The sequence below is a fragment of the Panulirus ornatus genome, chromosome 48 (genome assembly GCF_036320965.1).
Source record: "Panulirus ornatus isolate Po-2019 chromosome 48, ASM3632096v1, whole genome shotgun sequence".
NCBI classification, from domain to species: domain Eukaryota; kingdom Metazoa; phylum Arthropoda; class Malacostraca; order Decapoda; family Palinuridae; genus Panulirus; species Panulirus ornatus.
Genome location: NC_092271.1, coordinates 15,919,831 through 15,945,453, shown reverse-complemented (window position 1 = coordinate 15,945,453; position 25,623 = coordinate 15,919,831). Strand labels below are relative to the sequence as shown.

General features: G+C 40.3%; 1 protein-coding gene across 1 annotated transcript in view; it reads left to right on the top strand.

Moving 5' to 3' along the window:
- The window catches only part of LOC139764135 (scm-like with four MBT domains protein 2), a 54,127-nt gene extending 29,293 nt beyond the window's left edge, over positions 1–24,834 (top strand). The window contains exons 10-12 of the mRNA XM_071690670.1: positions 891–1,050; positions 5,341–5,521; positions 24,076–24,834. Coding sequence (XP_071546771.1) covers positions 891–1,050; positions 5,341–5,521; positions 24,076–24,710 — 976 coding nt within the window. The 3' untranslated portion in view covers positions 24,711–24,834. The remainder of the gene's footprint in view (positions 1–890; positions 1,051–5,340; positions 5,522–24,075) is intronic.
- The last annotated feature ends 789 nt before the right edge of the window (positions 24,835–25,623 follow it).

The following is a 25,623-nucleotide window of genomic DNA, read 5'->3' as shown; positions in this document are numbered from 1 at the left end:
GGGAAAGAGAGTAAGGGGATTGCAGCAACTTACAAAGGGATAACGACAGAAACCAAAATTGGTTTGATATAAGGTTGATATCATTCAACCTGAGTCTCTGCTTCAAAGTGAAAGTGATGAGATTCTGTGATAGAAGGCCTTAATAGAACTGTAATATAGCATGAAATAAGCAAGAGGAAACTGTGTGTGAGAGGAACTTGGAGGTCAATATCATACCTGACTTATGCACAGAACCTCACCTTAGGATAATAGTAGAGGACATATACTGTCTTCTGGCAGATATTAAAATTGTTCATTAGGCAAGACTAGAATGTGCTTCTTAAGTTTGGTTACCACATTTAACCCATAACTCTCTAATCTCTCAATAAAGTTTTTTATCCACTTCTGTAAGACTTATTTTTTAGAATGTTTAAAAATATTCTCATCCTTACAGAATGAAAGTTTAACAACATAAAAGTATGTTTAGTCATGAAAAGTCCACAATAATTTGCTATGCCATCACTACCATAAATGATGTTAGACAGTCTTGCCGCTATCATTATTTTATCTTGATTGTTTTTTGCCTTATATATGTAGTTAGAATGATAATAATTTAGATTTTATTTTGTTACAATCACTGTTATATGTAAATACACTATATGAGTAACCTCTATAGATTATGTATCATATTACCCTGCATACCAAATACAGATACTTGGTAACTCTGATTCATGCTTTGAGCATTGCAGTTTGGTCTTAGATACTTGGGTGGTTTTATTAGTGAATTAAGTGATTAGGGAACACCCAAAAAGAATTAATCTGTCCTGAATGTGGAGAACATTATCCTCCATGAATTTGGATAATTATTTATATTACTTACAAATGCTTCTTTCTACATTATTCTTATACAGGTTCAAAAGATACACTTATACAGCCAGTATCCCAGTGGCCACCAGAGCCAGTGATATAAGTGACTTCTTGTATTCCATCTGCCAGACTCTACAGTGTTGCCCTAATCTTTGGTCACCTATACAGACTGGAGAAAACTGCCCATTGCTCTGTACATCACAGGTAAGTTTGTCTTAAGGAGAGGATTTTAACCTTGAATATAAGGTAATTTAGTTGTGCAGTTGTATAAAAGTATAATAAGTACTACCCAAAAGTAGCAAATAGTTTTTTTTTCTGAAGTCATTTCAGAATTTTATATTTTTAGTTTTTATCTATAGATATCATCCCTGGGGATAGGGGAGAAAGAATGCTTCCCACATATTCCCTGCGTGTCGTAGAAGGTGACTAAAAGGGAAGGGAGTGGGAGGCTGGAAATCCTCCCCTCTCATTTTTAACTTTCCAAAAGAAGGTACATTCTGGAGAAGGGGGCTAAGTGAGGATTTCCCTCAAAGGCTCAGTCCTGTTTTCTTAACGCTACCTTGCTAACATGGGAAATGGCAAATAGTATGAAATAAAGAAGAAAATTTATAATTATCCCAAGGGATAGGGGAGAAAGAATACTTCCCATGCATTCCCCGTGTGTTGTAGAAGACGACTAAAGGGGACGGCAGTGGGGGGCTAGAAACACTCCCCTCCTTGTATTTTAACTTTCTAAAAGGAGAAACAGAAGAAAGGGTCATGTGGGAAGTGCTCATCCTCCTCAGAGGCTCAGATTGGGGTGTCTAAATGTGTGTGGATGTGACCAAGATGAGAAAAAAGGAGAGATAGGTAGTATGTTTGAAGAAAGGAACCTGGATGTTTTGGCTCTGAGTGAAATGAAGTTCAAGAGTAAAGGGGAATAGTGGTTTGGGAATGTCTTGGGAGTAAAGTCAGGGGTTGGTGAGAAGACAAGAGCAAGGGAAGGAGTAGCACTATTCCTGAAGCAGGAGTCATGGGAGTATGTGATAGTGTGTAAGAAAGTAAGCTCTAAATTAATATGGGTAAAACTGAAAGCGGTTGGAGAGAGATAGGTGATTATTGGTGCCTCTGCACCTGGTCATGAGAGGAAAGATCTTGAGAGGCAAGTGTTTTGGGAGCAGCTGAGTGAGTGTGTTAGCAGCTTTGATGCACGAGACTGGGTTATAATGATGGGTGATTTGAATGCAAAGGTAAGTAATGTGGCAGTTGAGGGGATAATTGGTGTACATTGGGTGTTCAGTGTTGTAAATGGAAATGGTGAAGAGCTTGTAGATATGTGTGCTGAAAAAGGACTGGTGATTGGGAATACCTGGTTTAAAAAGAGAGATATACATAAGTATACTATGTAAGTAGGAGAGATGGCCAGAGAGCATTATTGGATTACATGTTAATTGATAGGCACATGAAAGAGAGACTTTTGGATGTTAATGTGCTGAGAGGTTCAACTGGAGGGATGTCTGATCATTATTTTGTGGAGGCAGAGGTGAAGATTTGTAGAGGTTTTCAGAAAAGAAGAGAGAATGCTGGGGTGAAGAGAGTGGTGAGAGAAAGTGAGCTTGGAAAGGAGACTTGTGTGAGGAAGTACTAGGAGAGATTGAGAGCAGAATGGAAAAAGGTGAGAGAAAATGATGTAAGGGGAGTGGAGGACGAATGGGATGTATCTAGGGAAACAATGATGGCTTGCACATAAAACGTCTGTAGCGTGAGGAAGTTGGGAGGTGGGCAGATTAGAAAGGGTAGTGAGTAGTGGGATGAAGAAGATAAGATTATTAGTGAAAGAGAAGAGAGAGGCATTTGGACAATATTTTCAGGGAAATAGTGCAAATGACTGGGAGATGTATAAAAGAAAGAGGCAGGAGGTCAAGAGAAAGGTGCAAGAGGTGAAACAGAGGGCAAATGAGAGTTGGGATGAGAGAGTATCATTAGATTTTAGGGAGAATAAACAAATGTTTTGGAAGGAGGTAAATAAAGTGTGTAAGACAAGAGAACAAATGGGAACATCAGTGAAGGGGGCTAATGGGGAGGTAATAAAAAGTAGTGGTGAAGTGAGGAGATGGAGTGAGTATTTTGAAGGTTTGTTGAATGTGTTTGATGATAGAGTGGCAGATATAGGGTGTTTTGGTCGAGGTGGTGTGCGAAGTGAGAGGGGTCAGGGAGAATGATTTGGTAAACAGAGAAGAGGTAGTGAAAGCTTTGCGGAAGATGAAAAGTGGAAAGATGGTGGGTTTGGATGGTATTGCAATAGAATTTATTACAAAAGGGGGTGACTGTGTTGTTGACTGGTTGGTGAGGATATTCACTGTATGTATGGTTCATGGTAAAGTGCTTGAGGATTGGTGGAATGCTTGCATAGTGCCACTGTACAAAGGCAAAGGTAATAAGGGATAAAGGTAAGTGTTCAGATTTCAGAGGTGTAAGTTTGTTGAGTATTCCTGGTAAATTATATGGGAGGGTATTGATTGAGAGGGTCAAGGCATGTACAGAGCATCAAACTGGGGAAGAAGAATGTGGTTTCAGAAGTGGTAGAGGATGTGTGGATCGGATGTTTGCTTTGAAGAATGTGTGTGAGAAATACTTAGAAAAACTAATGGATTTGTATGTAGCATTTATGGATCTGGAGAAGGCATATGATAAGAGGTGATAGAGATGCTCTGTGGAAGGTATAAAGAGTATATAGTGTAGGAGGTAAGTTGCTAGAAGCAGTGAAAAATTTTTTCGAGGATGTAAGGCATGTGTACGAGTAGGAAGAGAGGAAAGTGATTGGTTCCCAGTGAATGTCAGTTTGTGGCAGGGGTGTGTGATGTCTTCATGGTTGTTTGATTTGTTTATGGATGGGGGTTGTTAGGGAGATGAAGGCAAGAGTTTTGGAGAGAGGGGCAAGTATGCAGTCTGTTGTGGATGAGAGAGCTTGGGAAGCGAGTCAGTTGTTGTTCACTGATGATACAGCGCTAGTGGCTGATTCGGGTGAGAAACTGCAGAAGCTGGTGACTGAGTTTGGTAAAGTGTGTGAAAGAAGAAAGCTGAGAGTAAATGTGAGTAAGAGCAAGGTTATTAGGTTTAGTAGGGTTAAGGGGCATGTCAGTTGGGAGGTAAGTTTGAATGGAGAAAAACTGGAGGAAGTGAAGTGTTTTAGATGTCTGGGAGTGGATTTAGCAGCGGATGGAACCATGGCAGTGGAAGTGAGTTACAGTGTGGGGGAGAGGGCAAAGGTTCTGGGAGCGTTGAAGAATGTGTGGAGGCGAGAACGTTATCTTGGAAAGCAAAAGTGGGTATGTTCAAAGGAATAGTGATTCCAACAATGTTATATGGTTGTGAGGTGTGGGCTATAGATAGGGTTGTGCGGAGGAGGATGGATGTGTTTAAAATGAGATGTTTGAGGACAACATGTGGTGTGAGGTGGTTTGATCAAGTAAGTAATGAAAGGGTAAGAGAGATGTGTGGTGATAAAAAAGAGTGTGGTTGAGAGAGCAGAAGAGGGTGTATTGAAATGGTTTGGTCACATGGAGAGAATGTGTGAGGAAAGATTGACAAAGAGGATATATGTGTCAGAGGTGGAGGGAACGAGAAGTAAGAGACCAAATTGGAGGGGAAATGATGGAGTGAAAAAGATTTTGAGCAATCGGGGCTTGAACATACAGGAGGGCGAAAGGCGTGCAAGGAATTTAGTAAATTGGAACGATGTGGTATACCGGGGTCGACATGATGTCATTGGATTGAACCTGGGCATGTGAAGCATCTGGGGTAAACCATGGAAAGTTTTGTGGGGCCTGAATGTGGAAAGGGAGCTATGGTTTTGGTGCATTACACATGACAGCTAGAGTCTGAGTGTGAACGAATGTTGCCTTTGTTGTCCTTTCCTAGCACTACCTCGCATGAACATGAAACTCCACTACAGCCACTAGCCACTCAATAGTATCAGCACGAGCCTCAGTCAACTCATGACCCACTCTTCCCAGTGTTGACAGCTCTTCAAATTATTCCCTACAAGAGAACTATTTGAGCAGTGAGTAGATGTTGCTGATATATGTCGGCTTTGCAAACCTGTACAGCTGGAACTATTACAAGAGAGCAGACTGAATCATACATTTCATCAATGCTTTCAGAAATTGCAAGCATATCTTTTTTGTGCCCTTGATCAATGATTCTTTTCTTTGTCATATTAAAGTTTGGATAGTGATTTAACTGCTAGATGCTTGATAACATCCTGTATTTAGGTATGTTATTAGAAGCATGTGTGAATTTATATGATACAGCTTTACTGGTAAATTTTCTGTACAACCTTGTCATTGATCAGAGCACTGAAAATAGGAAATTCACTTTATTTTTTTCAACAAGACATTATACAGGGTAAAAGTCATTGCTTCAAATTGTATGAATAGGAACTATGTTTTCTTTATTTCTTATCAAGCAGTAGTTTGTAAATATATGATATCACAGTACCGTTATTATCATCAGATGTCATTACAAGGCAGTCAGTCATCATGCATCCGAGGTAGAGGTAGAATCTCCATTAACAAGGGTATCAGAGGTGGGCCAGGTACTTCAAGAATCATTCATCGACGCAAAAGAGGTGGTCGTAAACGTCTCTTTGTGCCAGTGAAACCAAACCGTCTCATGCAAAGCAAAACCTTGACAAGTAAGTCTGATAGGTAACTTTATCCTTCCATATAGAATACATTGTTACATTATTATTATTAAGGCATATGATAGAGTTGATAGAGATGCTCTGTGGAAGGTATTAAGAATATATGGTGTGGGAGGCAAGTTGTTAGAAGCAGTGAAAAGTTTTTATCGAGGATGTAAGGCATGTGTACATGTAGGAAGAGAGGAAAGTGATTGGTTCTCAGTGAATGTAGGTTTGCAGCAGGGGTGTGTGATGTCTCCATGGTTGTTTAATTTGTATATGGATGGGGTTGTTAGGGAGGTGAATGCAAGAGTTTTGGAAAGAGGGGCAAGGATGAAGTCTGTTGGGGATGAGAGAGCTTGGGAAGTGAGTCAGTTGTTGTTCGCTGATGATACAGCGCTGGTGGCTGATTCATGTGAGAAACTGCAGAAGCTGGTGACTGAGTTTGGTAAAGTGTGTGAAAGAAGAAAGTTAAGAGTAAATGTGAATAAGAGCAAGGTTATTAGGTACAGTAGGGTTGAGGGTCAAGTCAATTGGGAGGTGAGTTTGAATGGAGAAAAACTGGAGGAAGTGAAGTGTTTTAGATATCTGGGAGTGGATCTGGCAGCGGATGGAAACATGGAAGCGGAAGTGGATCATAGGGTGGGGGAGGGGGCGAAAATTCTGGGAGCCTTGAAGAATGTGTGGAAGTCAAGAACATTATCTCGGAAAGCAAAAATGGGTATGTTTGAAGGAATAGTGGTTCCAACAATGTTGTATGGTTGCGAGGCGTGGACTATGGATAGAGTTGTGCGCAGGAGGATGGATGTGCTGGAAGTGAGATGTTTAAGGACAATGTGTGGTGTGAGGTGGTTTGATCGAGTAAGTAACGTAAGGGTAAGAGAGATGTGTGGAAATAAAAAGAGCGTGGTTGAGAGAGCAGAAGAGGGTGTTTTGAAATGGTTTGGGCACATGGAGAGAATGAGTGAGGAAAGATTGACCAAGAGGATATATGTGTCGGAGGTGGAGGGAACGAGGAGAAGAGGGAGACCAAATTGGAGGTGGAAAGATGGAGTGAAAAAGATTTTGTGTGATCGGGGCCTGAACATGCAGGAGGGTGAAAGGAGGGCAAGGAATAGAGTGAATTGGAGCAAAGTGGTATACCGGGGTTGATGTGCTGTCAGTGGATTGAATCGGGGCATGTGAAGCGTCTGTGGTAAACCATGGAAAGCTGTGTAGGTATGTATATTTGTGTGTGTGGATGTATGTATATACATGTGTATGGGGGTGGGTTGGGCCATTTCTTTCGTCTGTTTCCTTGCGCTACCTCGCAAACGCAGGAGACAGCGACAAAGCAAAAAAAAAAAAAAAAAAATTATTATTATTAGTAGTAGTAGTAGTAGTATTTTTTTCCATACATATTTGCCATTTCCTGCATTACCGAGGTAGCGTTCCAGAACAGATGACTGAGCCTTAGAGGGAAATCTCGTTTGGCCTCCTTCTCTGTTCCTTCTTTTGGAAAAGTAGAACTGGAGGGAAGGATTTCCAGCCCCCTGCTCCTGCCCCTTTTAGTCGCCTTCTGCAACATGCATGGAATACATGGGAAGTATTCTTTCTCCCCAAACTCCAGGGATTATTATAATTATTTTTACTTAATTTGAATTCATTTATTTTGCTTTGTCGCTGTCTCCGGCATTAGCGAGGTAGTGCAAGGAAACAGACAGAAGAATGGCCCAACCCATGTATATACATACATGTCCACACACGAAAATATACATACCCATTCATCTCAACGTACACATATATATACACACAGACATATACATATATACACATGTACATAATTCATACTGTCTGCCTTTATTTATTCCCATCGCCACCCCGCCACACATGGAATAACACCCCCTCCCCCTCATGTGTGCGAGGTAGGGCTAGGAAAAGACAACAAAGGCCCCATTCGTTCACACTCAGTTTCTAGCTGTCATGTAATAATGCACCGAAACCACAGCTCCCTTTCCACATCCAGGCCCCACAGAACTTTCCATGGTTTACCCCAGACACATCACATACCCTGGTTCGATCCATTGACAGCATGTCGACCCCGGTATACCACATCGTTCCAATTCACTCTATTCCTTGCACGCCTTTCACCCTCCTACATGCTCAGGCCCCGATCACTCAAAATCTTTTTCACTCCATCTTTCCACATCCAATTTCGTCTCCCACTTCTTCTTCTGAATTATTATTTTTATTATTATTATTATTATTATTATTATTATTATTATTATTATTATTATAATTATTTTATTTATTCATTTTATTTATTTTTTGTACTTAATTGGTTTCCCGCATCAGGGAGGGAGATCCAGGAAAGGTACAACGAATGGCCTATCCACTCATGTACACACACACACACACACACACACATATATATATATATATATATATATATATATATATATATATATATATATATATATATATATATATTATCCCTGGGGATAGGGGATTAAGAATACTTCCCACGTATTCCCTGCGTGTCGTAGAAGGCGACTAAAAGGGGAGGGAGCGGGGGGCTGGAAATCCTCCCCTCTCTTTTTTTTTTTTTTTTAATTTTCCAAAAGAAGGAACAGAGGGAGCCAGGTGAGGATATTCCAAAAAAGGCCCAATCCTCTGTTCTTAACGCTACCTCGCTATCGCGGGAAACGGCGAATAGTATGAAGAAGATATATATATATATATATATATATATATATATATATATATATATATATATATATATATATATACATATATATATATATATGCAATTGAGTGGGAGATGTATAAAAGAAAGAGACAGGAGGTCAAGAGAAAGGTGCAAGAGGTGAAAAAAAGGGCAAATGAGAGTTGGGGTGAGAGAGTATCATTAAATTTTAGGGAGAATAAAAAGATGTTCTGGAAGGAGGTAAATAAAGTGCGTAAGACAAGGGAGCAAATGGGAACTTCAGTGAAAGGCGCAAATGGGGAGGTGATAACAAGTAGTGGTGATGTGAGAAGGAGATGGAGTGAGTATTTCGAAGGTTTGTTGAATGTGTTTGATGATAGAGTGGCAGATATAGGGTGTTTTGGTCGAGGTGGTGTGCAGAGTGAGAGGGTTAGGGAAAATGATTTGGTAAACAGAGGAGGTAGTGAAAGCTTTGCGGAAGATGAAAGCCGGCAAGGCAGCAGGTTTGGATGGTATTGCAGTGGAATTTATTAAAAAAGGGGGTGACTGTATTGTTGACTGGTTGGTAAGGTTATTTAATGTATGTATGACTCATGGTGAGGTGCCTGAGGATTGGCGGAATGCGTGCATAGTGCCATTGTACAAAGGCAAAGGGGATAAGAGTGAGTGCTCAAATTACAGAGGTATAAGTTTGTTGAGTATTCCTGGTAAATTATATGGGAGGGTATTGATTGAGAGGGTGAAGGCATGTACAGAGCATCAGATTGGGGAAGAGCAGTGTGGTTTCAGAAGTGGTAGAGGATGTGTGGATCAGGTGTTTGCTTTGAAGAATGTATGTGAGAAATACTTAGAAAAGCAAATGGATTTGTATGTAGCATTTATGGATCTGGAGAAGGCATATGATAGAGTTGATAGAGATGCTCTGTGGAAGGTATTAAGAATATATGGTGTGGGAGGAAAGTTGTTAGAAGCAGTGAGAAGTTTTTATCGAGGATGTAAGGCATGTGTACGTGTAGGAAGAGAGGAAAGTGATTGGTTCTCAGTGAATGTAGGTTTGCGGCAGGGGTGTGTGATGTCTCCATGGTTGTTTAATTTGTTTATGGATGGGGTTGTTAGGGAGGTAAATGCAAGAGTTTTGGAAAGAGGGGCAAGTATGAAGTCTGTTGGGGATGAGAGAGCTTGGGAAGTGAGTCAGTTGTTGTTCGCTGATGACACAGCGCTGGTGGCTGATTCATGTGTGAAACTGCAGAAGCTGGTGACTGAGTTTGGTAAAGTGTGTGGAAGAAGAAAGTTAAGAGTAAATGTGAATAAGAGCTAGGTTATTAGGTACAGTAGGGTTGAGGGTCAAGTCAATTGGGAGGTGAGTTTGAATGGAGAAAAACTGGAGGAAGTGAAGTGTTTTAGATATCTGGGAGTGGATCCGGCAGCGGATGGAACCATGGAAGCGGAAGTGGATCATAGGGTGGGGGAGGGGGCGAAAATTCTGGGAGCCTTGAAGAATGTGTGGAAGTCGAGAACATTATCTCGGAAAGCAAAAATGGGTATGTTTGAAGGAATAGTGGTTCCAACAATGTTGTATGGTTGCGAGGCGTGGGCTATGGATAGAGTTGTGCGCAGGAGGATGGATGTGCTGGAAATGAGATGTTTGAGGACAATGTGTGGTGTGAGGTGGTTTGATCGAGTGAGTAACGTAAGAGTAAGAGAGATGTGTGGAAATAAAAAGAGCGTGGTTGAGAGAGCAGAAGAGGGTGTTTTGAAGTGGTTTGGGCACATGGAGAGGATGAGTGAGGAAAGATTGACCAAGAGGATATATGTGTCGGAGGTGGGGGAAACAGGGAAGAGGGAGACCAAATTGGAGGGGGAAAGATGGAGTGAAAAAGATTTTGTGGATTCGGGCCTGAACATGCAGGAGGGTGAAAGGAGGGCAAGGAAAGAGTGAATTGAAAAAGGCCCCTTTCGTTCAACTCAGTTTCTAGCTGTCATTTTTAATGCACCGAAACCACAGCCCCCTTTTCCCCACATCCCCCCCCCCACAGAACTTTCCATGGTTTACCCCAACACATCACATACCCTGGTTCGACCATTGACAGCATGTCGCCCCCGGTATACCACATCGTTCCAATTCCTCTATTCCGCACGCCTTTCACCCTCCACATGCTCGGGGGGGCCCCGATCACTCAAAAATCTTTTTTTACTCCATCTTTCCCATCCAATTTCGTCTCCCACTTCTTCTTCTTCTGAATTATTATTTTTTTATTTTATTATTTTTTATTATTTTATTATTATTATTATTATTATTTTTAAATTATTTTATTTATTCATTTTATTTATTTTTTGTACTTAATTGGTTTCCCGCATCAGGGAGGGAGATCCAGGAAAGGTACAACGAATGGCCTATCCACTCATGTACACACACACACACACACACACACATATATATATATATATATATATATATATATATATATATATATATATATATATATATATTATCCCTGGGGATAGGGGATTAAGAATACTTCCCACGTATTCCCTGCGTGTCGTAGAAGGCGACTAAAAGGGGAGGGAGCGGGGGGCTGGAAATCCTCCCCTCTCTTTTTTTTTTTTTTTTAATTTTCCAAAAGAAGGAACAGAGGGAGCCAGGTGAGGATATTCCAAAAAAGGCCCAATCCTCTGTTCTTAACGCTACCTCGCTATCGCGGGAAACGGCGAATAGTATGAAGAAGATATATATATATATATATATATATATATATATATATATATATATATATATATATATGCAATTGAGTGGGAGATGTATAAAAGAAAGAGACAGGAGGTCAAGAGAAAGGTGCAAGAGGTGAAAAAAAGGGCAAATGAGAGTTGGGGTGAGAGAGTATCATTAAATTTTAGGGAGAATAAAAAGATGTTCTGGAAGGAGGTAAATAAAGTGCGTAAGACAAGGGAGCAAATGGGAACTTCAGTGAAGGGCGCAAATGGGGAGGTGATAACAAGTAGTGGTGATGTGAGAAGGAGATGGAGTGAGTATTTCGAAGGTTTGTTGAATGTGTTTGATGATAGAGTGGCAGATATAGGGTGTTTTGGTCGAGGTGGTGTGCAGAGTGAGAGGGTTAGGGAAAATGATTTGGTAAACAGAGGAGGTAGTGAAAGCTTTGCGGAAGATGAAAGCCGGCAAGGCAGCAGGTTTGGATGGTATTGCAGTGGAATTTATTAAAAAAGGGGGTGACTGTATTGTTGACTGGTTGGTAAGGTTATTTAATGTATGTATGACTCATGGTGAGGTGCCTGAGGATTGGCGGAATGCGTGCATAGTGCCATTGTACAAAGGCAAAGGGGATAAGAGTGAGTGCTCAAATTACAGAGGTATAAGTTTGTTGAGTATTCCTGGTAAATTATATGGGAGGGTATTGATTGAGAGGGTGAAGGCATGTACAGAGCATCAGATTGGGGAAGAGCAGTGTGGTTTCAGAAGTGGTAGAGGATGTGTGGATCAGGTGTTTGCTTTGAAGAATGTATGTGAGAAATACTTAGAAAAGCAAATGGATTTGTATGTAGCATTTATGGATCTGGAGAAGGCATATGATAGAGTTGATAGAGATGCTCTGTGGAAGGTATTAAGAATATATGGTGTGGGAGGAAAGTTGTTAGAAGCAGTGAGAAGTTTTTATCGAGGATGTAAGGCATGTGTACGTGTAGGAAGAGAGGAAAGTGATTGGTTCTCAGTGAATGTAGGTTTGCAGCAGGGGTGTGTGATGTCTCCATGGTTGTTTAATTTGTTTATGGATGGGGTTGTTAGGGAGGTAAATGCAAGAGTTTTGGAAAGAGGGGCAAGTATGAAGTCTGTTGGGGATGAGAGAGCTTGGGAAGTGAGTCAGTTGTTGTTCGCTGATGACACAGCGCTGGTGGCTGATTCATGTGTGAAACTGCAGAAGCTGGTGACTGAGTTTGGTAAAGTGTGTGGAAGAAGAAAGTTAAGAGTAAATGTGAATAAGAGCAAGGTTATTAGGTACAGTAGGGTTGAGGGTCAAGTCAATTGGGAGGTGAGTTTGAATGGAGAAAAACTGGAGGAAGTGAAGTGTTTTAGATATCTGGGAGTGGATCTGGCAGCGGATGGAACCATGGAAGCGGAAGTGGATCATAGGGTGGGGGAGGGGGCGAAAATTCTGGGAGCCTTGAAGAATGTGTGGAAGTCGAGAACATTATCTCGGAAAGCAAAAATGGGTATGTTTGAAGGAATAGTGGTTCCAACAATGTTGTATGGTTGCGAGGCGTGGGCTATGGATAGAGTTGTGCGCAGGAGGATGGATGTGCTGGAAATGAGATGTTTGAGGACAATGTGTGGTGTGAGGTGGTTTGATCGAGTGAGTAACGTAAGAGTAAGAGAGATGTGTGGAAATAAAAAGAGCGTGGTTGAGAGAGCAGAAGAGGGTGTTTTGAAGTGGTTTGGGCACATGGAGAGGATGAGTGAGGAAAGATTGACCAAGAGGATATATGTGTCGGAGGTGGAGGGAACAAGGAGAAGAGGGAGACCAAATTGGAGGTGGAAAGATGGAGTGAAAAAGATTTTGTGTGATCGGGGCCTGAACATGCAGGAGGGTGAAAGGAGGGCAAGGAACAGAGTGAATTGGAGCGATGTGGTATACCGGGGTTGACGTGCTGTCAGTGGATTGAATCAAGGCATGTGAAGCGTCTGGGGTAAACCATGGAAAGCTGTGTAGGTATGTATATTTGCGTGTGTGGACGTATGTATATACATGTGTATGGGGGGGGGGTTGGGCCATTTCTTTCGTCTGTTTCCTTGCGCTACCTCGCAAACGTGGGAGACAGTGACAAAGTATAAAAAAAAAAAAAATAATATATATATATGGGTGGCAAGTTGTTAGAAGCAGTGAAAAGTTTTTATCGAGGATGTAAGGCATGTGTACGTGTAGGAAGAGAGGAAAGTGATTGGTTCTTAGTGAATGTAGGTTTGCGGCAGGGGTGTGTGATGTCTCCATGGTTGTTTAATTTGTTTATGGATGGGGTTGTTAGGGAGGTGAATGCAAGAGTTTTGGAAAGAGGGGCAAGAATGAAGTCTGTTGTGGATGAGAGAGCTTGGGAAGTGAGTCAGTTGTTATTCGCTGATGATACAGCGCTGGTGGCTGATTCATGTGAGAAACTGCAGAAGCTGGTGACTGAGTTTGGTAAAGTGTGTGAAAGAAGAAAGTTAAGAGTAAATGTGAATAAGAGCAAGGTTATTACTGTAGGGTTGAGGGTCAAGTCAATTGGGAGGTAAGTTTGAATGGAGAAAAACTGGAGGAAGTAAAGTGTTTTAGATATCTGGGAGTGGATCTGGCAGCAGATGGAACCATGGAAGCGGAAGTGAATCATAGGGTGGGGGAGGGGGCGAAAATCCTGGGAGCCTTGAAGAATGTGTGGAAGTCGAGAACATTATCTCGGAAAGCAAAAATGGGTATGTTTGAAGGAATAGTGGTTCCAACAATGTTCTATGGTTGCAAGGCGTGGGCTATGGATAGAGTTGTGCGCAGGAGGGTGGATGTGCTGGAAATGAGATGTTTGAGGACACTGTGTGGTGTGAGGTGGTTTGATCGAGTAAGTAATGTAAGGGTAAGAGAGATGTATGGAAATAAAAAGTGTGTTGTTGAGAGAGCAGAAGAGGGTGTTTTGAAATGGTTTGGGCACATGGAGAGAATGAGTGAGGAAAGATTGACCAAGAGGATATATGTGTCGGAGGTGGAGGGAATGAGGAGAAGTGGGAGACCAAATTGGAGGTGGAAAGATGGAGTGAAAAAGATTTTGAGTGATCGGGGCCTGAACATGCAAGAGGGTGAAAGGTGGGCAAGGAATAGAGTGAATTGGATCGATGTGGTATACCGGGGTTGAAGTGCTGTCAGTGGATTGAATCAGGGCATGTGAAGTGTCTGGGGTAAACCATGGAAAGCTGTGTGGGGCCTGGATGTGGAAAGGGAGCTGTGGTTTCAGGCATTATTGCATGACAGCTAGAGACTGAGTGTGAACGAATGAGGCCTTTGTTGTCTTTTCCTAGCGCTACCCCGCACACATGAGGGGGGAGGGGGATGGTATTCCATGTGTGGCGAGGTGGCGATGGGAATGAATAAAGGCAGACAGTGTGAATTGTGTGCATGGGTATATATGTATGTGTCTGTGTGTGTATATATATGTGTACATTGAGATGTATAGGTATGTATATTTGCGTGTGTGGACGTGTGTGTATATACATGTGTGTGGGGGTGGGTTGGGCCATTTCTTTCGTCTGTTTCCTTGCGCTACCTCGCAAACGCGGGAGACAGCGACAAAGCAAAATAAATAAATAAAATATATATATATATATATATATATATATATATATATATATATATATATATATATATATTTATTTTCATATATATATAATTCCCTAGGGATAGGGGAGAAAGAATACTTCCCACGTATTCCCTGCGTGTCGTAGAAGGCGACTAAAAGGGGAGGGAGCGGGGGCTGGAAATCCTCCCCTCTCGTTTTTTTTTAATTTTCCAAAAGAAGGAACAGAGAATTGGGCCAGGTGAGGGTATTCCCTCAAAGGCCCAGTCCTCTGTTCTTAATGCTACCTCGCTAATGTGGGAAATGGCAAATAGTTTGAAAGAAAAGTTTGAAAAATATATATATATATATATATATATATATATATATATATATATATATATATATATATATATATATATATATCTTTCTTTCTCTTTTAAACTATTCGCTATTTCCCGCGTTAGCGAGGTAGCGCTAAGAACAGAGGACTGGGCCTTTGTGGAATATCCTCACCTGGCCCCCCTCTGTTCCTTCTTTTGGGGGAAAAAAAAAAGAAAAAAAACGAGAGGGGAGGATTTCCAGCCTCCCGCTCCCTCCCCTTTTAGTCGCCTTCTACGACACGCAGGGAATATGTGGGAAGTATTCTTAATCCCCTATCCCCAGGGATAATATATATATATATATATATATATATATATATATATATATATATATTTTTTTTTTTTTTTTTAATACTTTGTCGCTGTCTCCCGCGTTTGCGAGGTAGCGTAAGGAAACAGACGAAAGAAATGGCCCAACCCCCCCCATACACATGTATATACATACTTCCACACACGCAAATATACATACCTACACAGCTTTCCATGGTTTACCCCAGACACTTCACATGCCTTGATTCAATCCACTGACAGCACGTCAACCCCGGTATACCACATCGCTCCAATTCACTCTATTCCTTGCCCTCCTTTCACCCTCCTGCATGTTCAGGCCCCGATCACACAAAATCTTTTTCACTCCATCTTTCCACCTCCAATTTGGTCTCCCTCTTCTTGCTCCCTCCACCTCTGACACATATATCCTCTTGGTCAATCTTTCCTCACTCATCCTCTCCATGTGCCCAAACCACTTCAAAACACCCTCTTCTGCTCTCTCAACCACGCTCTTTTTATTTCCACACATCTCTCTTACCCTTACGTTACTCACTCAATCAAACCACCTCACACCACACATTGTCCTCAAACATCTCATTTCCAGCACATCCATCCTCCTGCGCACAACTCTATCCATAGCCCACGCCTCGCAACCATACAACATTGTTGGAACCACTATTCCTTCAAACATACCCATATATATGAGAGGCAAGTGTTTTGGGAGCAGCTAAATGAGTGTGTTAGCGGTTTTGATGCACGAGACCGGGTTATAGTGATGGGTGATTTGAATGCAAAGGTGAGTAATGTGGCAGTTGAGGGAATAATTGGTATGCATGGGGTGTTCAGTGTTGTAAATGGAAATGGTGAAGAGCTTGTAGATTTATGTGCTGAAAAAGGACTGATGATTGGGAATATATATATATATATATATATATATATATATATATATATATATATATATATATAAATGCCCATACACGCACATATACATATCATTATATACACATATAGATACACATACAAAGACATATACATATATACACATGTGCATATACATACTTGCTTGCCTTCATCCATTCCTGGCTCTACCCTGCCCCATTGAAAGCAGCATAGTTACCCTCTGCTTGAGCGAGCTAGCTTCAGGAAAACAGAAAAAGGTCACATTTGTTCACACTCATTCTCAGCTGTCATGTGTAATGCATCAAAACCACAGCTCCCTATCCACATCCAGGCCCCACAGTCCTCTCCATGGTTTTCCCCAGAAGTTTCACATGCCCTGGTTTAGTCCATTGACAGCATGTCAACCTTGGTATACCACTTCTTTCCAATTCACTCTATTCCTTGCACGCCTCTCACCCTCCTTTATGTTCAGGACCCAATCTCTCAAAATCTTTTTCACTCCATCCTTGCACCTCCAGTTTGGTCTTCTGCTTCTCCTTGTTCCCTCCACCTGTGACACATATATCCTCTTTGTCAATCTTTCCTCATTCGTTCACTCCATATGTCCAAACCAATTCAACACAACACACCCTCTCCTGCTCTCTCAACCACACTATTTTATTTCCACACATCTCTCTTACCCTTTCATTACTCACTTGATCAAACCACCTCATGCTACATATTGTCCTCAAACATTTCATTTCCAACACATCCACCCTCCTCCATACAACCCTATCTATAGCCCTTGTCTTGCAACCATATAACATTGTTGGAATTACTATTCCTTCAAACATACCCATTTTTGCTCTCCAAGATAACATTCTTTCCTCCCACACATTCTTCATCGCTCCCAGAACCTTCGCTCTTTCCCCCACCCTGTGACTCACTTCTGCTTCCATGGTTCCATTCACTGCTAAGTCCACTCCCAGGTATCCAAAACACTTCACGTCCTCCAATTTTTCTCCATTCAAACTTATATCCCAATTAACTTGTCCCTCAACCCTACTGAACTTACTAACCTTGCTCTTATTTACATTTACTCTCAACTTTCGCCTTTCGTACACTTTTCCAAGCTCAGTCATCTTCTGCAGTTTCTCACTCGAATCAGCCACTAGTGCTGTATCATCGGTGAACAACAATTGACTCAGTTCCTTGGAGGAAATGGAGTTGTTTAGATACCTGAGAAATGGAACCATCGTAACTGAAGCAAGCCATTAGGTGCGTGAGGATCTAAGGTCCCGGTCACATTAAGGACTTCAACCAATATGGCCCAAACCTGATTGTTTGTACCATTATAATTTTCAAACATTCGTTTTTACTGTATGCAATGAATAAGCCACTATTTGCATGGTTCATAATGTTGAAAGTTCAAAGAAAACAGAAAATTGAGTTGCCATATATATTTGAAAAAGGCATTGGTGTCATTGTGCATGCAGAAAAGCAACATTGGCACATCTTACCCCAGTAGACCAGCCCAACAATCACAATGTGCTGCTCTTTCCATTAAGGCCTTTGTAGATATTATTATGCCAACCCGAACACACTACACAGGCTGCCCCAACCAATCAAGAATTCACTGCCCACCACCCATGCATCATTGTCAATTAGTGATACTAGGCTGGTGAGTGCAATATACTTTTTTGTATCATTTGTTGTTTTTCTTATAATTTATGCTGTTTTTTTCTTTTAAACTATTCGCCATTTCCTGCGTTAGCGAGGTAGCGTTAAGAACAGAGGACTGGGCTTTTTTTGGAATATCCTCACCTGGCCCCCTCTGTTCTCTTCTTTTGGAAAATTAAAAAAAAAAAAACGAGAGGGGAGGATTTCCAGCCCCCCGCTCCCTCCCCTTTTAGTCGCCTTCTACGACACGCATGGAATACGTGGGAAGTATTCTTAATCCCCTATCCCCAGGGATAAATTTATGCTGTTATTATCATTATTTTTATTACTGTGACTTTTAGAGAATTATTGATAATAGGGTACTATTTTGTGTATTTTCAAACTATTAAACGAGAGAAAACTAGTTATTGTCCTTTTGTTTGAAATGTTCACATCTTTTAAGCATCAATATTCATATTCAGTATATCAAGGTATTATTAGAGAAATTTACATGCTTAATATTATTTTGTTTGTTTTGCAAACTTTGAAAACTTATACTCATCATTTCATTTCATCAAGTATATTTACTGCAGTTATTGTCTTTTTCTTGAAATGTCTGTAACTTTCGATGTTTAGTGTTCATATGTTGTATAAGCTAGTATTATAAGAGAAAATTATGTACTTTATAATTGTTTGTCTGTTTTGCAAGCAGCTAAAAACATCTTCAAAAATATCATTTACATTCACTCTAAATCTTTTTTACATTTTTTCATACTTGATTGCCATTTTCTGCATTAGAATGATAGTAACAAGAACAGATGAAGAAAAGCCATAGTTGTTCACATTCATTCTCTGTCTGCCATGTACAGCGGATTGAAACCTCAGCCCTCTATCCACAATCAGGTTCCACAGACCTTTCCATGGTTTCCCCCCACATGCTTCACTCACTTGTGGTTCAGTCCACAGAGAGCACTCTGTCCCATGCATGCTCAGGCCCCAATGACACAAAATGTTTTCACACTATCCTCCACTTCTGTCCCCTTCACTTTGACATATATATCCTCTTGGTCAACCTCCCTTCTCTTGTTCTCTCTGTATGCCCAAACCATTTCAACACACCCTTTTCAGGTTTCTCAACCACACTCTTTTTAGTACTACACATCACTCTTGCCACACACTGTCCTTAAAAATTTAATTTCCAACACTTCCACCCTCCTCATCCAGATAACATTGTTGGGACCACTATACCTCCAGACTTACCTATTTTTGCATGGCAGATAATGACCTCTCTTTTCACACACTCATCAGTATTCCCATTAATTGCACTGATGTACATGGTTAGGTATATTTGAAAAACAAATAGTGATACTTTGTTTAGTTCAAAAGCTATGGCATTTTTCAAATCTGGAAAAGTAACTACAGTTTTCTCACCTTTTTAAATTTGGAGTTTGTTCAATATATTCATGCATTACCTCATATATGATTTGTTTGGAACTGTGGTATGCACTCAGAATGAAAAAACAATAGGCCCCCATGGGCTTTTACATGGGTTAGATTGTGTTTCAGTTGATAGAATGTGTATTGTTATGCAATAACACAACTCCTTTCCCTTGCCCAGGGTGAGCTTGTGACTCTGTCTCCGCAGGGTTTATGCCGAATTATATATTTTTTTTCCTTGGTGTCTTCATTGTTCCATAGTTTCTAAGGTGTGTTTTCTAAATGATAGTTTGTTAAAATTCATTTATTCATTTTCCCCAGCAAAACTTGGGGAGAGTGCTGAATGGAAAGGTTAGTTAGAGTGAATGCATCCCAGACTTTTCAATATTCCATGTTTTTAACTTCTCTTCTTAAAATCTTTATCATAACTCCATAAACATATATGCTAAATGCCCAGTGAGTGACAGAGGTGCTTCTGGCCGGGAGAGGCAAAGGAAGAGTGTCAGTTTAGAGGTAACTTTCATGTTTTGAGACATTCTGAAGTAGGTGAATATGTTGGTGATATTAGCAAAGTGTTTGGTCTTCCCAATTTAGAAAACTGAGGAAAGGGCTTAGCATTACACCTTCAAGCATTAGAAAGATCACACTTAACAGGAGTGGTATTATGGAAAATTTAGAGAGAATGTTAAGATTGTGGATTTCCATGATGATTATACAAGAAAAAGTTTAGAATTTGTTTGACAGTACAAGGAAAACTATGTCAAGAGTTCATATTGGAAACATTTAGTGCTGATTGTAATTGGCTTGAATGCTCGAAGGTATAGCAATTAGCACAATATCAAGATAAATAGTAAAGTTCCTGGTGGTGATGACAAAGCAGCAACCAGTTACCTTAACATACTAAAGGGTATTATTGAAGAAAATGATTACACAGCTCATTGAGTATGTATTTTGGATGAAACAGGTATTTCCTGGAAGCATATGCTAATGAGAACATACATCTTGAAAGAAGAAAAGTTTGTTAGGGGTTTTGATTCATAGAAAGACCACTGGACGTTTTGCTAGGTGGTAGCTTAAAAGGTTTTGAGCTCACACTCTTGGTGGTGTACTATTTAGTCACCACAGGATATTCAAAACACCATCTCCCTACTATTTGGCAACCCAAGACAATACCCTGGGTCACAGTGGATGTTTTTAAAGAATGGTTTACCATTCACTTATATCCAACAGTAAATAGATATTGTGTGAAGAACAAGGTGGAACTAAATGCATTACTTATCCTAGAAGTGATCATAGTCATCCCATCAGTATTGATGAGTTATCTGAACATGTTCAGGTAATTTTTCTTCCACCTGTCACTGCTTCCATGCTGTAACCAAGCTTCATATAGTAATTCACTGTGTCACTATGTTTCAGAGTCCCGATATTTGCTCCTCTGCACCAGTTAATGCTCCCTTCTTCTCTTCCTCAATTCCAGAATAATCTCCAGGTGTGTCTACTGTTTTCATCCGCCTATGTGCACTGGAGACTTTCTTTTGTTGACTTATCTCAAGAGACCTCTGGAAAGACCCCCCCTGACCTTTTTATTCTAATCTCTTTCACAATATGTGCCTCCTTTCCATTTGAATTTTTCTTGCAGCTTTGATTTTGTTATTATGCTTTTTGATTATTTTTCTGTCCCTAGTCTCTTTATCACTGTTGACTTTTAATGATTTTTGTTAAGTTCCACCACTTCTTGATTTCTTTATCCATTTATCTTTTATTTCTCTTTTTATATTTTATTTTATTTATTTTGCTTTGTTGCTGTCTCCCACGTTAGCATGGTAGCGCATGGAAACAGACAAAAGAATGGCCCAACCCACCCACATACACATGTATATACATACACGTCCACACACGCAAATATACACACCTATACATCTCACCGTATACATATATATATACACACACAGACTTTCTTTTTCTTTTAAACTATCCGCCATTTCCCGCATTAGCGAGGTAGCATTAAGAACAGAGGACTGGGCCTTTGTGGAATATCCTCACCTGGACCCCCTCTGTTCCTTCTTTTGGAAAATTAGAAAAAAAAAAAAAAAAAAAAAACGAGAGGGGAGGATTTCCAGCCTCCCGCTCCCTTCCCTTTTAGTCGCCTTTTACAACACGCAGGGAATACGTGGGAAGTATTCTTCATCCCCTATCCCCAGGGATAGACATATATATATACATATATACATATATACACATATACATTCATTCCCATCACCACCCCACCACATATGAAATAAAAAAACCCTCCCCCTCATGTGTGCGAGGTACTGCTAGGAAAAGACAACAAAGGCCACATTCGTTCACACTCGGTCTCTAGCTGTCATGTAATAATACACCGAAACCACAGCTCCCTTTCCACGTCCAGGCCCCACAGAACTTTCCATGGTTTACCCCAGATGCTTCACATGCCCTGGTTCAATCCATTGACAGCACGTCGATCCCGGTATACCACATCATTCCAATTCACTGTATTCCTTGCACGCCCTTCACCCTCCTGCATGTTCAGGCCCCAATCACTCAAAATCTTTTTCACTTCATCTTTCCACTTCCAATTTGGTCTCCCACTTCTCCTCGTTCCCTCCACCTCTGACACATATATCCTCTTTGTCAATCTTTCCCCACTCATTCTCTCCATGTGACCAAACCATTTCAAAACACCCTCCTGTGCTCTCTCAACCACACTCTTTTTTTATTACCACACATCTCTCTTACCGTATTATTACCTACTTGATCAAACCACCTCACACCACATATTGTCCTCAAACATCTCATTTCCAGCACATCCACCCTCCTCTGTACAACTCTATCTATAGCCCACGCCTCGCAACCATATAACATGACAAATAATTGCTGAAAATCCAGCTTTATAAAAGTAGTTTGTAGCAGAGAGCAAGAGCACCATGAATGCTTCAGTCCCTAGAACTGGCTTTTCCTTTTGTACTTTGATCCACAGTGTTTGTACTATTCCTTTTACTCTTTTAAATTTTTGTGCTCCATTTCATTATTTTGGAGCTAACCAAGTTTCACCTGCACCTTATTGATACTTGAAATTTCTTCTTGTAGTTCTGCATCAATAATTAATGGGTTCTTTACCTAGCTGTATTTGATCACATTCTCAGTTATATAGTTGTCAGTTCAGTAATTAGTTTGGACATATACTTTATGACATTGTGGATGTCAGTGAATGAAACCGTTTTGTTTTTCAAAATGAAATATTGAATGTAGGGTACTTATATATTCAATTAATTTTTTATAAACTTTTAAGATGCACAAAAGTGAAAATTGCATCAAGAAACTGTGAATAGCAAAATTTTGGTGCGAATAGATAGTCAGATTTGTTGTTGTTTGAAAATCAATTTGTGGAAGGTGGCAATGTAATCATGGAAACAAAGTTAGATGTTTTAGATTTATGGAGTTGCAGAGGGGAAGGGGAATGATATTGGAAAGAGGTTGCCTCTGCCCTCTTTCTTGGTATTGCCACTGCTGTCCTATAAGGGAAAGATTGAACTGTCAGTCACTGGAGACCCTTGCCAATGCAATCATAATAGTTTGGCAACCCAATTTTGGGTTATGACCCAAAAGTTGGGAACCAGTGTATCCTCTATCTTAAGTTTTACCATAAAAGAGAGTACAAGTTTCTATAAAAACTTCATCACTGCTGACATACCATGAATGTGAATACAACTTTCTATAAAAACTTCGTCACTGTGACACAATAAAGCTTCTGAATGTTCAAAGTCAAGCTCATGTATTATGAGCTATAGATTTTAATCAGAGCATCTTTTTGAATGAAGTCAAGCATTGCTAACAGTTGGTTTGGTCACCTAATTAGCAAAAAAGACATTGTTTTTTAAGTTTTTAAGTGTTACACTATGGTATTCAAGTTTTTTTCCATCAGCTATTTAATTCACTTAATCTCATTAGTTCTTGTTATCATTTACCTGAACACTGTTACAGAATGAGTGTTAGAAATATCAGTGAATAGTACCTGACATCTGTCTTTGTTATGCTGTTATGGATCCCTCTATAGATGAGAGTTGGTCCTATAGATCTTGGCTGGTCTGACTGTATATGTGTAATTACCTGTTTGTACTGTAAGGAGAGGGAGTTTTACACTCGTGGGACCTCATCTCTTGAACAACCTGTTGTGTAACTTCTTAAATTTCTGTATGCTGTCTGCATTAACCATGTCTTTAGTCATTCTGTTCCATTCATCGACCACTCTTACTATAAAAACACTTTCTCATTTTTTTTTAACAAGTCTTGCTTAATTTCATGGTATGTCCTCAGGTTTTCTGATTGCCGTTGGGTCATCCCTCACTCTTTTCTTGTCCAAGGTGGACAAATGTAAAACCTCTAGCCTTTCCCTTTAACTCAGCTCTCTTACTTCTGGTACCATATTTGTTGCCCTCCTCTGTTAGCTCTTTGTGCTTGTTTAGGTATGGTGATCAGACTTGAAAAACATATTCTAGTTTTGACTCATGTATGATGTGAAGTTTGTTGAATAATTTTCTATTCATTGACTTGAATGCTATTCTGATATTTGCTAGGTGTTTTTGTGTAAAAATGCACTTTCTTGAATATGTCATTACATTTTGTATAAAGACAAAAATCAACTTACATGAAATGTATTTGAATTTAGGGATTATTTGGTGTGCTGTTACTTATTGTTTTTTGCATAATTCAGAAGTTAAGCATTAACACAGTAGAATGGCTTAAAAGATTTTATATGAAGACACCAACTATAATGTGGTCATAGCTAATGAGTGTGATATTAAGGTCCTGGCTAAAGTTGACCATTTCTTTGTAGGTAATACTGTTAAATTTCACCTGTAAATGAGTTTTACATACTCAGGATGTTGGTGATAAAGCATTCAGATATACAGCATTTATATGTCTTACAGCACCATCAGATGATGTATCAGAGGATGTTGATGAAGAGGAAGATGCTGAAATTGAGGAAGTGGAGGAAGATGAGGTTGGAAGTGGCTCTGACGATGGTGACACAAGCTCACGTGGTTCGCGACCCACAAGCCCAATCATGGAACATGGTCTTGGTCATCGACGAAGAAGAGTGTTTCCACGGCTTGAAATGCAAACTAGAGGTATTAAACTGCCTGATTATGCAACACAAATGAAAATGAGGCATGTCAAAAAGAAATTCGAAGTAGGAGAATGTTCATCCAGTGCTTCAAGCTGCCGTGAAGAACCATTTGACCGAAAAGAGCGAATGAAAAGAAGTAGAAAAAATGAATATCCTGATACAAATTCAGGCCTAGAACCTGCAACTGTTACATCTGACCCCCTAGAATGGACAGTTCATGATGTTGAGCAGTATGTGGCGAGCCAACCTGCAATTTGTCACCATGCAGTCAGGTTACGGGAGCAAGAGATTGATGGACGTGCTTTCTTATTATTAAATTTGCCTACTTTAGTGCAGCATCTAGGTCTTCCACACAGTTCAGCAGTTGCACTTGCCCAGCACATATGCAGAGTTAAATTGGCACATTTTTTATTCTTTTACAGAGCTGAAGCATGACCATCATATTCACTCAAAAGTATAGTTATCATCTTTTAAATTTCTGTAAGTTAAGTTTTCAAATGTCTTAGAATAATGTATTGATATGATAAATTTTTATGAAATAAGTAAATATCCCCATCTATTCCAGTCCTTTTGGTTGAAGACTTAGTGAGGTTATGTAGTTTTATGTGAATCCTAACCTTATGAGGCTCTTGCAGCTCTCACAAATGTGGTCATGTCCAGTGGTTGGGACCACAGGTAATAAAGTGTTGTGATGTTGTGTACGTGCAGAGAATGCAAAGTAATTGAGCAGTAAGTGCTCTGTGTATTCTTTATGGTAGATGCATATAGGTATGAGGGGCTTTTGGGATATGTTTGGAGATAGGGGAGAAAGAATACTTCCCACATATTCCCTGCGTGTCGTAGAAGGTGTTTAGAGGGGGTTGGAGTGGGAGGCTGGAAACACTCCCTACTTGTACTTCAATTTTTAGAAGGGGAAGCAGAAGGAGTCAAGTGGGTAGTGCTCATCTTCCTCAAAGGTTCAGATTGGGGGGTCTGAATTTGTGTGGAAGCAACCAAGATGAGAAGAAAGGAAGTATGTTTGAGGAAAGAAACATGGATGATCTGGCTCTGAGTGAAATGAAGCTCAAGAGTAAAGGGGAATATTCGTTTGGAAAAGTCTTGGAAATAGTCAGAGGCTGGTGGGAGGACAAGAGCTATGGAAGGAGAAGCATTTCTGAAGCAGGAGTTATGGGAGTGTGTGATAAGAGTGTAAGAAAGTAATTTCTAGATTGATGTGGGTAAAACTTAAAGTAGATGGAGAGAGATGGGCGATTACTGATGCATATACTCCTAGTCATGAGAGGAAAGATCTTGAGAGGCACGTGTTTTGGAAGCAGATGAATGAGAAGAAAGAGCTTGAGAGGCAAGT